Source organism: Pseudophryne corroboree, chromosome 10 (genome assembly GCF_028390025.1).
Source record: "Pseudophryne corroboree isolate aPseCor3 chromosome 10, aPseCor3.hap2, whole genome shotgun sequence".
Taxonomy (NCBI): Eukaryota; Metazoa; Chordata; class Amphibia; order Anura; family Myobatrachidae; genus Pseudophryne; species Pseudophryne corroboree.
In genome coordinates this window covers 256,387,249-256,400,991 of record NC_086453.1, presented here as the reverse complement: position 1 = coordinate 256,400,991, position 13,743 = coordinate 256,387,249, and the positions used below count along the sequence as shown (strand labels likewise).

The 13,743-nt window shown below is 44.6% G+C and overlaps 1 protein-coding gene and 1 pseudogene across 4 annotated transcripts in view; one reads left to right on the top strand and one right to left on the bottom strand.

Annotated features, from left to right (window-relative positions):
* Positions 1–13,743, bottom strand: part of LOC134966447 (carotenoid-cleaving dioxygenase, mitochondrial-like) — a 405,306-nt gene that overhangs the window by 99,462 nt on the left and 292,101 nt on the right. For 3 of the 4 annotated variants that reach the window (XM_063943198.1, XM_063943200.1, XM_063943197.1), the window contains exon 8: positions 10,357–10,524. The exons of the other annotated variant lie outside the window; for it this stretch is intronic. In XM_063943198.1, coding sequence (XP_063799268.1) covers positions 10,357–10,524 — 168 coding nt within the window. The remainder of the gene's footprint in view (positions 1–10,356; positions 10,525–13,743) is intronic. 4 annotated transcript variants of the gene reach the window in all.
* LOC134967081 (5S ribosomal RNA) lies at positions 6,777–6,895 on the top strand (annotated as a pseudogene).

Below are 13,743 nucleotides of genomic sequence, written 5' to 3'. Positions count from 1 at the left end.
ATATATATAAAATTCACACACATATACAGAACACTGGAAGAAAATGATTTGGACTCAAATCTTTATATGTGGAGAGCTCGCTGTTATTTAGTTACAATACCATTTATTAAATACCACATTTCAATATACTGCCATACCCAGGGTTCAAACCTATAACCTGTTGCATTGCAGTCAAACACCCTACTCATTGGTCTATTTCATCCTGCATAGAAACTATGAGATATGAAGCTAATTGTACTTTGTAAAAAAAAAAAAAAATCAGCATTGCAACTGAGCAGATCTATGTAGTGTGCAGCCACAAATCCAATCCCTTCCAGCCACACACTACATAGATCTGCTCATCTGCTATGCTGATAAATGTTTTTCACAAACTGCAAGGTATGCTTCAAATATTTAGAATACTCATGCTTAGAATTCTCTAGATTTTTCTGTAAAGGCAGATAGCTCAATTAATAGAGTGACTGCAATGCAACATGCAATGGGTTTGAATTCCGGTATGTCAGCATCCTGAAATGTAATAAAGGACAGTGTACCTGAATAACAAAGAGCTATCAAGATAGGTTCATGTATGTTGTATAGGAATTAGCAATGGAAAGGGGTGAGGGAAGGAGGCAGGGGAGGTCAGGCGTTGCTGGGCTTCAAAAAGGGGGTAAGCTACAAGTGAAAGTAATTAAAACAGATCTTTGACAAGTGCTGCAACAGTGTCCCCTACTCTGCAGCGCTATATGCGGTGCACACCACCTGTCCTTCATTATCATGGATGTGGGAGTATATGTCACACCTAGACAAGAATTCATTAAAAAACTTGAACAATATTATTATATTATTATTGTTAAAAAGTACAATACCAATGAAAAGCTTAGATGTGGAAAATAACGCAGCGATCATAACACACATATGAAAAGTACAGAATTACTTTAAACAGCATTGACAATATCAGCAGTAATCATCCTACCAGTCTGTCACTAGCCACCCCTCGATATTTGATCTGGCTTCTATCAATGCTGTGATGGAGGCTTTCCCTGGGGTTCTAGGAAAGGCAACAGTCCTGTTTTACCGCATCTTCACTTACATTGAACACTGAGATCCATAATATTCACAGACAGTGCTGTAATTAAGGTGGTGTGTACGGTGCGTGGCACATAGCGCACATGCCCTGTGGGAGGAACCGTTCGCCTCCACCCATGATCACTGACCAAGTATGTGCCACTGCTACTAGCTGTCTTCTACTGCCCGCTGCAATGTATAATAGTTGGGGTGCGCCTGGCTCCTTCTCTTCCGGGTGCACCACTACTAATATACATTACATGTGAGGAGGAGTGGAAACGGTCAGGATGCTGCTGCTGTGCTGCCGCTGGGGAGACACAGTCAGTGTCAGCACAAGGAAGAGAAGCAGCAGCTGTCAGACAGAGGGTTTCCATTCTCCAGCTCCACTGCAGTACAGTGCCAATGTGCCCGCTCAGCTGCCCTGACACCCAGTACCATGCATGACTGCTGATACAAGTACATGCCCAGGATATCAGCAGCTCCACTTGCAGGAGAGTAGAAGCTAGGCCATGACTGTGGAGCAAAATATCCTACAGCAACATTCCCAGAAGGCAGGATGGAGCAATGCCCGGGGCTCATCTGTGCAACCTTTGCCGGTCACAATGCCAATGCTGGAATCCCCCCGGAATATTGGTGACACAGGCTATTCTCCCTCTGTGGGTGTCCACAACACCCATAGAGGGAGAATATAACCTGTGGAGAGCCCAGCGAGCCACCATGCCCACAGCATGGTGAGCACAGCGAGCCCGCAAGGGACTTTCTAGCAATCGCCCCGCTGCCGGCATACTGGTGGCCTGGATGCCGCTGTTGGTATACTGACGGTCGGCATTCTGTCCACCGGTAATTCATACTGAACCCATCACTAGATGTTATATTTAGGTGGAATATGCATTGACTCCAGAGTGTGTGCATTGCAGCTGAGGGTGGTCTTCAGTTTGCCGGCTGTTGGGATCCCATCGCATAGTATACCGGCGCGGGAATCCCGACACCCGGCATACCGACACCTTTTCTCCCTCTTGGGGGTCCACAACCCCCCTGGAGGGAGCATAGATAGCGTTGTGCGCATAGCGCGCCACCGTGCCCGCAAGGGGCTCATTTTCACTCGCGCCACTGTTGGTATGCCAGCGGTCGGGATTCCGGCGCCGGTATGCTGGCCGCTGGGAGCCCAGCCACCGGCATACCATACTACACCCGCAGCTGATGCCAATAAAGCATTTACCTCTATAATGTAAAGATTGCCTTTATAGAGCATTAGCCTGAATTACCTGTCCTGATTGTCTAACAGGAGTGGAAGTCGGAAGCCATGCTTTACAGCATTGCTTGCAGTATTTCAATTGCTTATTTGAATTTTTGGCAGAGATGGAGACAAGTTTTAGCTCCATATATATAGCACACATCTCTGTACTATGGGAGTTCCATATTGCACTCCTGGATGTTCAAGAAATAGACATCAGGACTGGGGAGGGGCTATGGTTTCTAAAGGACCTACGGGAGAATCAGAGGGCTACTAAATCCATGGATTGGCATCTTCTTCCTTAATTAAGGTCTCAGAGAAGTGAGAGTGAAGCAGGAAAGCCAGGGAAGAGGGCACTGCAACGTTGATTCAAGATCAGGGTGGGTACCAAGGGGTGGCCACTGACAGAACTTTAAAGTGCTGTACACATGTTTTTTTTCCTAATCACAATCATAGCAGTATGTCTTTATTACCCCTTTCATAAAGTACTATAGCAGTGTTTTTCAACCACTGTGCCATGGCACACTAGTGTGCCCTGTGCAGTCTCCAGGTGTGCCGCCATTGAAGCACAGCCAGGCCCATCAGTGATTTGCTGCTACTGAGGCCCTGGAATGATCAATACTGGTGGGTTTAGTGGTTGCAGAGCCAGTTCTAATTTCGGCCCGGGCAATGTTGGGCTCTTCTGGCTTTCTCAGATGTGGCTCAGGCGTTACCTATGGAGAAGCTGCGACATGACATCCATTGGACACGCAACGGCACCATGCATCACCATTATATTTCAGTGTGCCTTGGCAATATTTAAATCTTGTTCAGTGTGCCGCGAGTTGTAAAAGGTTGAAAATCCCTGCACTATAGTATCTGTTTGTATACACCCCTATCCCTACTTTAATCAATGCTGATATTGTTTTTAATAATAAACCTTAAAGATCATAGGTGGTCATTCCGAGTTGATCACTCGCTAGCAGTTTTTAGCAGCCGTGCAAACGCTATGCCTACACTGGGAGTGTATTTTAGCTTAGCAGAAGTGCAAACGAAAGAATCGCAGAGCGGCTACAAAATATTTTTGTGCAGTTTCAGAGTAGCTTCAAACCTACTCAATGCTTGCGATCACTTCAGACTATTCAGTTCCTGTTTTGACATCACAAACATGCCTGCGTTCGCCCAGCCATGCCTGCGTTTTTCCGAACACTCCCTGAAAACGGTCAGTTGACACCCAGTAATGCCCTCTTCCTGTCAATCACTCTGCGGCCAGCAGTGCGACTGAAAAGCTTCGCTAGACCTTGTGTGAAACGATATCATTCTTTTTAATAGTATGACGCACGTGCGCATTGAGCAGCATACGCATGCGCAGAAGTGCTGTTTTTTTTGCCTGATCGCTGCGCAGCGAACAAAAGCAGCTAGCGAACAACTCGGAATGACCCCCATAGTGCTGGATATTTGCCTGGGCATGAGGTAGAGTATGTTCCCCGGTTCACAATATTAAGGGTGGTCAAGAGGCTGAATGTAGCCCTGTAAGTGCGCAATTGGTGTGAGAGTTTTTGCCACTTATTCCTGTGCATGCTCTTTTCACTGGTTGGCATAATGAAAATAGCTATAGGGTAACCCAATATCATGCCAACTACAGCTGAGTCATATTATTGCCATTACTAGTAGCACTGTTGAAACATTACTAGACATGGAGCCACCCAGTGATGCAGTATTGGGCATAACTACTACCGGTGGTATTCCATTGGGAATTACATTTACTGCTGTACATACAGATGGAGCCTCCCTCATCGTTGCAGTTTATCTGCCTAAATAGAGTATTTGTCGTGCCTTAGCTATAGCTCAGGTTGTTAAGTTGTTGCACGGAGTGGCTCTTTGAGGTGTGACAACATACATGCAATAAACATATTCACCACTGGGTGGCTAATGCTCCACTAATCCAGTACTGCAGAGCGAATGGTGGGGGTCATTCCAAGTTGATCGCACATAGCAACTTTTTGCTGCTTGTGCGATCAACTAGACGCCGCCTATGGGGGAGTGTATTTTAGTATAGCAGGGCTGCGATCGCTTGTGCAGACCTGCTATGCTAAAAAAAGTTTTGTGTAAAACTAGACTAGCCCTAGACATACTTACCTGGTGCGATGATTTCAGCGATGCAGGTCCCGGAATTGATGTCAGACATCCGCCCTCCAAACACGTGGACACGCCTGCGAACCACTCCCATAAAACGGACAGTTGACGCCCCGGAACGCCTTCCTCCTGTCAATCTTCTTGCGGTCGCTGCTGCGACCACTTTTTTCGTACGTGGCGTCGCTCCCTGGCGACAGCCATTGCCGGGCAATGACGCACCTGCGCAATGCTGTGCCACTGAATGAGATAGAGTGGCAGATGGATACACAGGGGGTAATTCAGATCTGATTGCAGCAGCAAATTTGTTAGCAGTTGGGCAAAACCATGGCCCTCATTCCGAGTTGTTCGCTCGTTGCCGAGTTTTGCTATATTGCGATTAGTCGCTCACTGCGCATGCGCAAGGTTCGCAGAGCACATGCGCTTAGTTATTTTACTCAAAAGTTAGGTATTTTACTCATGGCATAACGAGAATTTTTCATCGTTCTGGTGATCGTAATGTGATTGACAGGAAGTGGGTGTTTCTGGGCGGAAACTGGCCGTTTTATGGGAGTGTGCAAAAAAACGCTGGCATTTCTGGGAAAAACACGGGAGTGTCTGAAGAAACGGGGGAGTGTCTGGGCGAACGCTGTGTGTGTTTGTGACGTCAAACCAGGAACGAAACTGACTGAACTGATCGCAATGGCTGAGTAAGTCTGGAGCTACTCAGAAACTGCTAAGAAATTTCTATTCGCAAATCTGCTTATCTTTCGTTCACAATTCTGCTATGCTAAGATACACTCCGAGAGGGCGGCGGCTTAGCGTGTGCAATGCTGCTAAAAGCAGCTAGCGAGCGAACAACTCGGAATGAGGGCCCATGTGCACTGCAGGTGTGGCAAATGTAACATGTGCAAAGATAGATAGATTTGGATGGGTTTCCCCTTGTATCATCACATTTGCTGACTCTGCTCCAAAAAGTACGTGGATGAAAACATAATTTCAAGTTCTGACAGGTCATATTATAATAATCCAAAATGGCTCATCTGTATGCCTGTCACTTTTCACAGGGAGTTAATATATTAGTGAAGGGATGGAATAAAAGCTTTCTGGACTAAGGGGTAAATTCAGTAAGGATTGCAAAAATTACAAATTAGCAAAAATTGTGAGCAAAAGCAAAATCGCGAAAGCACGCCCAAACGGAAAAACTGCAACACTAATTTAATTTAACAAAAATAAGGTGGCCTTGTGAAATGTGCAAATATTGCAAAAACCACCTTAATAATCACAATTTTTGTGTACATATTACAAATGAACGCAATTTTTGCGTACATGTTTCTGATATTGCATTTTTTGCTAACAACAGTGTTTTTCCCTTAAAAATTGCACAACTTTCCTGCACCCGAATTAAAGAAACTACTCAACAATTGTAAATCAATTCAATCATCACTTAATTGGTCAAATGATCTTTTGGTAATTTAGCAATTATTAGCTTAAAGACACCATAGTGTTTTTCTTCAAACATTGACTAATGCACATAACTGTGTTCAAATATACTGTATTCAATTAGAGAGAGTGTGTATTCTAGCCTCTAAACCCTACACAACAGCAATTATTGGTATATGTTTTCACAAACACACTTTTTTTGGAGTCAAAATATTTTAATTTGGAAACAACAGTAACATTTTTATAAAAAAAAAAGTGTGTTTTTGATTGTGAAGTGGTCAAAGATTATTATTGTTTCTTTGCTTTTATTTACATACCTTACTTTAAGGAATTATGTGTAAATATTTGTTTCAATAAATATACAAATGGAGCAGAATTTGCAAAACTTGAAAATAAAAAGATGGTGTTGCTGTTCTTCAACATATGTTTATGTGTGTAGCGCACAAATAAAATTAAAAAAAATATATGTTTTGTTTAACAAAAAAATGTTGGTTGTTTAAAAAAAATACAAAAATGTTAACAACTGAGGTCAGCTTGTGCAATTTTTAAGGTAGACCTGTAGTCACTCAGAAACTGCACATCAGAAATGTGCGATCTGTTGTAAAAATTGCGAATGCACCACCCACTGACCATCAGCATACGCCCACAACACGCCCCTGATCGTAGTTTTTGCGAGTCCAGCCCTTCAGTACGCCCCCTACATGCCTACTTTTCGTAGTGCAAATGCAGTTTTTGCTAAGTCTCAGAATTGGTTTTATTTTTTCTCAGTTTTTGCTATTTAAGTTGCAGAATTTGCGTTTTTACGCTTTTTTTGCTAATTTTGCTGATTTGCGATCCTTGCTGAATTAGGCCCTAAATTAACACTAATGAGAGTGCACCAAATTTTTTGAGTAGAAAAAAAAATTCTACTCAAAAAATTCGGTGCACTCTCATTAGTGTGTCTAAACTATCAGCCATATTGTCCTACTACCATACCCCAACGCAAATGCCCAACCTCGTCTGATTTTGGAAGCCAAACGGTGATGGGCTGGGTCAGTACCTGGATAGGAGACCCCCAGGGAATACCCAGTGGAGTAGGAAGGTACTGATAGATCTTTTGACAAATAACACTAAAGGTGTGTACACACGGTGAGATATTTTCTTTTGATTTTGACTATATAGTCAAAATCTCAAGAAAAGTTATTGCAGATCGCAAGGTGAAAGTCACCTTGCGATCCCGATGCACAGTCCCGCCAGGTCGGCATCGCAAGAAAAGATAGACTATGCAGGCAAGTCAATCCTTGCTAGATCGGTGTACTATCTTGTTCATCTCACATGTCAATGACATTTCACATAAGCCAAAATCGTAAGCACACATAGTCCATGTCTCAAGAAAAGTTAGTCAAAATCTGTGCTATCTGGGCTCCAGGGAGTTCAAGGGAAATTGCAAGTGAAAATCGGGCATAGCAAGGATCTCACCGTGTGTACACACCCTAACAGCAGGATCACCACTTGTATCTATCCCTTTTATTCACCAAAAGTTACTTCTTTCTATACGGTACATATAACATCAAGAATAACCAACACAGTTATCTGTGATATATCTGCATTTCAATAGGCACTATTGGTATTATTATTGTAAATTCCATGAGTGGGTCTTCCCTTACACTCATTGGTGGTCATTCCGAGTTGATCGCAGCCAGCAACTTTTTGCTGCTGCTGCGATCAACTAGTCCACACCTATGGGGGAGTGTATTTTAGCTTAGCAGCACTGCGTTCACTTGTGCAGCCCTGCTAAGCTAAAAAAATTTAAAGCAGAAGTAGACTAGGCCTATACCTACTTACCCTGTGCGATGGATCCAGCGATGATGGGGCCAGCTTTGACGTCACTCCTCCACTCTCCGTTCTGCTGGACACGCCTGCGTTATACTCACCACACCCCAAAAATGGCTCCAAATGGTCCGGATCTGCCCTGGCACGCCTCCTTCCTGTCAATCTTCTTTGCGGTCAGCCCTGCGACCGCTTCCTTTGTAAGTCGCGACATAACCCGGCGACCCCTGTTAATTTAGGGCCTAATTCAGCAAGGATCGCAAATCAGCAAAATTAGCAAAAAAATACAAATTCATTTTGTACTGATCCAAGGCAGACAGAAGTAGAATTGTGTGTATCTATTTTTCTGCCTGAAATCATTCTATATGTTGATGGATCAGAACATACCTTATTTTTTAAGTATTGTAGCTTTATGGATGTTGTTCAAATAATATTTTAGGTGAAGAAATAATAAATAATTAATAGTTTTAAATTTACTGTAAAAAAAACAACAACTTTCCTTTTCGATTTACAACATGAAGAGTGCACCCAAACAAGAGTCTTCTTTTCTCTTTTTTCCCCAATGTTTGTGAAAAGTAACCTGATCTGTAGAAGAAAGGAAGAGCTGCACTGGGGTAGCCTGAAGCTAGGGTGGAGAAGTGCTCTTGGCTCTGGATCCAGATTTGTCCATAGATGGAGCTGGCAAACTTGGAACACTGACATTACTCAGTAGTCACCAGCAAACCAAATACAGATGTCTCTGTGATGCATATGGCACAGGATGCCCCGTGTGGAGTAGTGTACTGTATTTTTCTTTACATTTTTTATCTAATTCACATCGCAGACACAGCAAAAAACCACTCACAGTGCACGTCGGATGCTAGGCTGTGACCTGGAATTAGGTTTACACACATATAAAGTTGCAGCAAGAAGAAAAGCCATGGCCGCTCACATTGGTGCCTTTATTATAGATTCAGAATCAGTCGCACATAGACGTACAAATGGAAAAATGTAATTATCTTGCGCTATATACTTGTTTGCAGCACCTCAAGATTAACCCCTTGTTAGTGGGGGTACAACAAAAAATAAATACAATGAGATATCTGAGCGCTCTTTAGTAAATGTAACCCATATAATCCATATAGTTGTCCCACCTAAAATGTTTGCTCTTTCTTGGGCTACCAATAACACCATTTTAGAGATTATAAAGATATTTATTCACAGTAAAAACCTAACACTCATGAAGGTAAATCCACATACAAATCAACACACATTATTAAAATTCCAATCTTTAACAGTGTTACTTCTTTAAAAGGTGTTATTCCACAGGTGAAGGTTTTCTCTGAAACAATGTAGACTTTGATTTGCAACCCTATGCATTTTGTCAAAGGACTTCATCAGGGGCTTGATCAATAAAATGATGGACATTCACAATACCAAAAGAGAGAGAACATTTTCAAGGTTTGAATTTTTACACACGGTGATGGAATTCCAAGATATGACATAATCAATAATTAATCAAATTCACATCAAAGATGGCACAAGTATTGCGGATGGGAAATTAGAATCCCCAACAGTTGTAAATATAACAATTAGCTGTCTTATCATACGTGCTTCCACCGGAAAAAAAAGACACAGATAAAATCCCTCATGCAGTTCTTTGGATGAAATGCGTAGGGTTACGAATCAAGGTCCACATCATTTCAGAAAAAAACCTTCACCTGTGGAATAACACCTTTTAAAGAAGTAACACTCTTACAAATTGGAATTTGAATAATTTTTGTACTTTTGTATGTGGATTCACTTCTGTAAATGTTATGTTTTAACGAATGTAGTATGTCTGACACCCGCGAGTGGAAATAGTCCCTGTTGGTCGGCATGCCGACCATCGGGATAGTGAGGGGGCGGGATGTCGGTGGAGGTCATGTGACCGTCGGTCACCCGACCGCTGGTCACATGAATACCACCCGTTTTAACTGTGAATAAATGTCTGTCTTATCTCTAAAAAGGCATTATTGATAGCCCAACAAATGGCAAAAATTTTTAGGTGATAGAAATGTATGGATTATATTTACTAAAGCGCCCTCAGATACCAAATTATAGATGTGCAAATGTCGACCATCAAAATGATCAGTGTAAGCCAGTAATGTAGTTTTGTTGCAGCCAATTGTTTTATATATTCATATCAAAATGCTAATTTTGACCCAGAAAGACATTCGTCACAGCCGATTTGCCCAAGACCTTGGGTACCGAGAAGGACTATTTGGTGAGATGGTAGCCACAATGTAAAATGACACTTAAATTCTGATACAAAAATTCATGTCAGAGCTTAAGAGAATATATGTATTTAACTCAAAGATGCTTTTAATGCTTACCCGTATTTATGAAGCAAGTAACATATAGGGGTCAATCCTGTTCCCCACAATGTTTTTGTGGGTGCGAGTAAGTGTGGTGCTATGCCGCACTTACAGTACCGCTGACTCGCAGATTTCTGTTCAAGCTGTGAGCAAAAGTCTGTAAGTTGGGCACTTAAATGGAATGCGAGGGGTGCAAGTTTTGGTACTGTCGCTGGTTTCTACACGCCACGGCAACGGCACCTTGCACCCTTCACGGGGAATTGGATTGATTCCATAGTAAGTATAAAGTGGCTGTTTTTGTGTTGTGCAGATGTCCTTTGGTTTAATAACACAGCTAACAAGGCTCAGTTTTCCACCACAGACATGATGTAGTGTATTTGCTGAGTAATACAATACCTCATCCAAAGCTTTCCCAGATTCGCGCAGATTGTGAAGCTGATATAGGCCATAACCTTTCCCATCATCCTGACAGCAGATGTCTATCACGATGCAGCCCTGATCTTCATAGCTATTGATTTGGTGATACATCATAACAGCGGCAGTGTGGAATGTTACAGAGTGCAACTGCATCAAGGAAAAACACTTTCAGGTCATTTCAGAACGTTATCAAAATTAAATAGTTAATGTTATTTTTGGAATATGTTATATGGTGAGGTAATATATAAAGGGAGTAGAAAGCCAATAATACTCAATTTTTCCCAAAATAAAAACAATTTCAAAATAACAGCAAAAGTCAAATTAAAAGATCTAAAAATGAAAACTTGTTATTTGTTAGAGGGTGATCTCTCTCTTTCCATATTTTATCTAATATCCTTCTATAACTACATTGGGTATATAGACACCATAATGTTGAGAGGTACTTTAAGTAGACAACCAAAATGGGTGGTCTTCAGTATGCCGAATGTCGGGATCCCGGCGCACAGTATACCGGCGCCGGAATCCCGACACCCGGCATACCGACAGATATTCTCCCTCGTGGGGGTCTACGACCCCCCTGGAGGGAGAATAAATAGCGTGGCACGCGTAGCGTGAAACCGTGCCCGCAAGGGGCTCCTTTGCGCTTGCCACGATGTCGGTATGCCGGCGGTCGGGCTCCCGGCACCGGTATGCTGGTCGCCGGGAGCCCGGCCGCCGGCATACCATACTACACCCACCAAAAATGTCTACATAAACTACATGGTCGAGTCACATTATTATGACCACCTCCTACATTTGACGTTGGCAGCGTGTAGTCCATGAAGTACGTCACGTGTTGTGTGCTGGGTTGGTGGGTACATAGGGAGTGCGATAGGCCGTCTGCACAAATATCACTCATTGCTGTCATGGGTAAAAGGGGCGATTTATCAGAGTTGCAAAAATGGATGATTATTGGCTTTCGGGCGAGGGGAGTAGTATTTCTGAAACAGTGCAGTTTGTATACTGTTCGCATGCTGCTGTGGTGAAGGTGTATCGTGACTGGACAAATGGCGCCATTGAGGATAACTGAAGTGGAAACTGCAGAGCACCACATGCTATTGATGTGAGAGATGAACGTCGGCTATGAAGGTGTGCAAGGGACGACCGAAACGCTACAGTGGAGCAGCTCACTGTCAAAATGAACCTGGGGGCTACCAGACATGTGTCTTAAATGACAGTTCAGCGAACCCTGCTGTGTACGGGGCTCTGAAGCAGTTACTCTGACTATTAGCTGGTGGTCATAATCATTTGACTCGACCTTGTATAAGTCAACAATAAATATTAATGAAGGGTCAACTATTAAAGGGCTTACTGTTACTGTGGCAGGGTTTAGCACTATGGTCTCAGCAATTTATGGTGCAGCTCATGAGGTGTCTGCAGTGCTGTAACTAGGCATTTTAGCGCTGTGTGCAAGAAACGACAGTGGCGCCCCCCCCCCCCCCCCATGTAAGATAGGGGCAGTGCACGCCGTAGGCGCGCGGAAAATTTATAGGGGCATGGCTTCACGGGAAGGGGCGTTGCCACAAAATAATAGCAATTCATACTACGGTGCACAGTAGTCTACATTACTAAAATTACGCTGCACAGTAGCGCCACTACACCAGGTAGAGCCCCTTTTATACATTACAGCAGACAGCGTCCCCCTTTTTACACATTATAGCAGACAGTCCCCCTTTTTACACATTGCGGCAGCCAGTCCCCCTTTTTACACATTGCGGCAGCCAGGCCCCCTTTTTACACATTGCGGCAGCCAGTCCCCCTTTTTACACATTGCGGCAGCCAGGCCCCCTCTTTACACATTGCGGCAGCCAGGCCCCCTTTTTACACATTGCGGCAGCCAGGCCCCCTCTTTACACATTGCGGCAGCCAGGACCCCTTTTTACACATTGCGGCAGCCAGTCCCTTTTTACACATTGCGGCAGCCAGTCCCCCTTTTTACACATTATGGCAGCCAGTCCCCCTTTTTACACATTGCGGCAGCCAGTCCCCCTTTTTACACATTGCGGCAGCCAGGACCCCTTTTTACACATTGCGGCAGCCAGGACCCCTTTTTACACATTGCGGCAGCCAGGACCCCTTTTTACACATTGTGGCAGCCAGTCCCCCTTTTTACACATTGCGGCAGCCAGGCCCCCTTTTTACACATTGCGGCAGACGGTGTCCCCCTGAGAGAGAGAGAGATACTTACCTTCTCCCCGCTGACAGGCTCCTCGTGCTGGCATCTCCCTCTCGGTGCAGGCAGTGAGATGAGAAGGGGGAGGGGGAGCAGGGAGCCGCAGCAGCGCTATTTGATTGGTAGTAAGCGCCGCTGCAGCATCCCCCTCTCCTTCTGTATTGGCTGCCTGGCGCTGCTGTGGATGCTGGGATGAAGGAACCGCATCCCAGCATCCATAGCAGCGCCGGGCAGCCAATACAGAAGGAGAGGGGGATGCTGCAGTGGCGCTTACTACCAATGAAATAGCGCTGCTGCGGCTCCCTGCTCCCCCTCCCTCCTCCTCCTTGTCCGCTGCCTGGCGCTGGTCTCTTCTCCCTCCAGCGCGGCGCACACAGCAGAGGCGGCATGTAATGAGTCAATTTGACTCATTACATGCCGCTGGCCGTGCGCCCTCAGGGCAACTGCGCTGTGTGCCAAGCCCACTTGGCACACACGTAGTTACGGCCCTGGGTGTCTGCAGCTAGTCAGTGCAAAGTTCTCTACCTGGGAGGTGACATTTTCTTATGTGACTTTAGGGAAAGATGCCAGTTGCACAGTGCCCTTGCCTATGTATGCAAACTGTGGAAGTCCAGATGCTGTGGAACTACACATCAGCATACCCTAACAGCAAATCTATGGCAGGGCATGCTGGCATTTGTAGTACCACGGAGGCTGGCATTCCACAAGCTACCTAACCCTGTTCTACACATATCTTGGTATGACAGTTAGACACATCAGACAATTGCCCTCATTCCGAGTTGATCGTTCGCTGCCGTTTTTGGCAGCGCAGCGATCAGGTTACTACTGCGCATGCGTATGCACCGCAGAGCGCACGCGCGTCATACGGGTACAAACAGCATCGCTGTTGTGCAATGCTTCTAGCGATGAATCCATTCGCACAACCGATCGCAAGTACTTTTTCTGGGAGTGGTAGGGAAAACGCATGCGTTTGCAGGGCGGGTGTCTGACATCAATTCCAGGACCGGACAGGCTGAAGTGATCGCAAGGGCTGAGTAAGTTCAGACCTACTCAGAAACTGCAAAAACGTTTTCGTCCTGCTCGGCTGCACATGCGATCGCACACACTTGCAAAGCGAAAATACACTCCCCAGTGGGCGATGACTATACATTTGC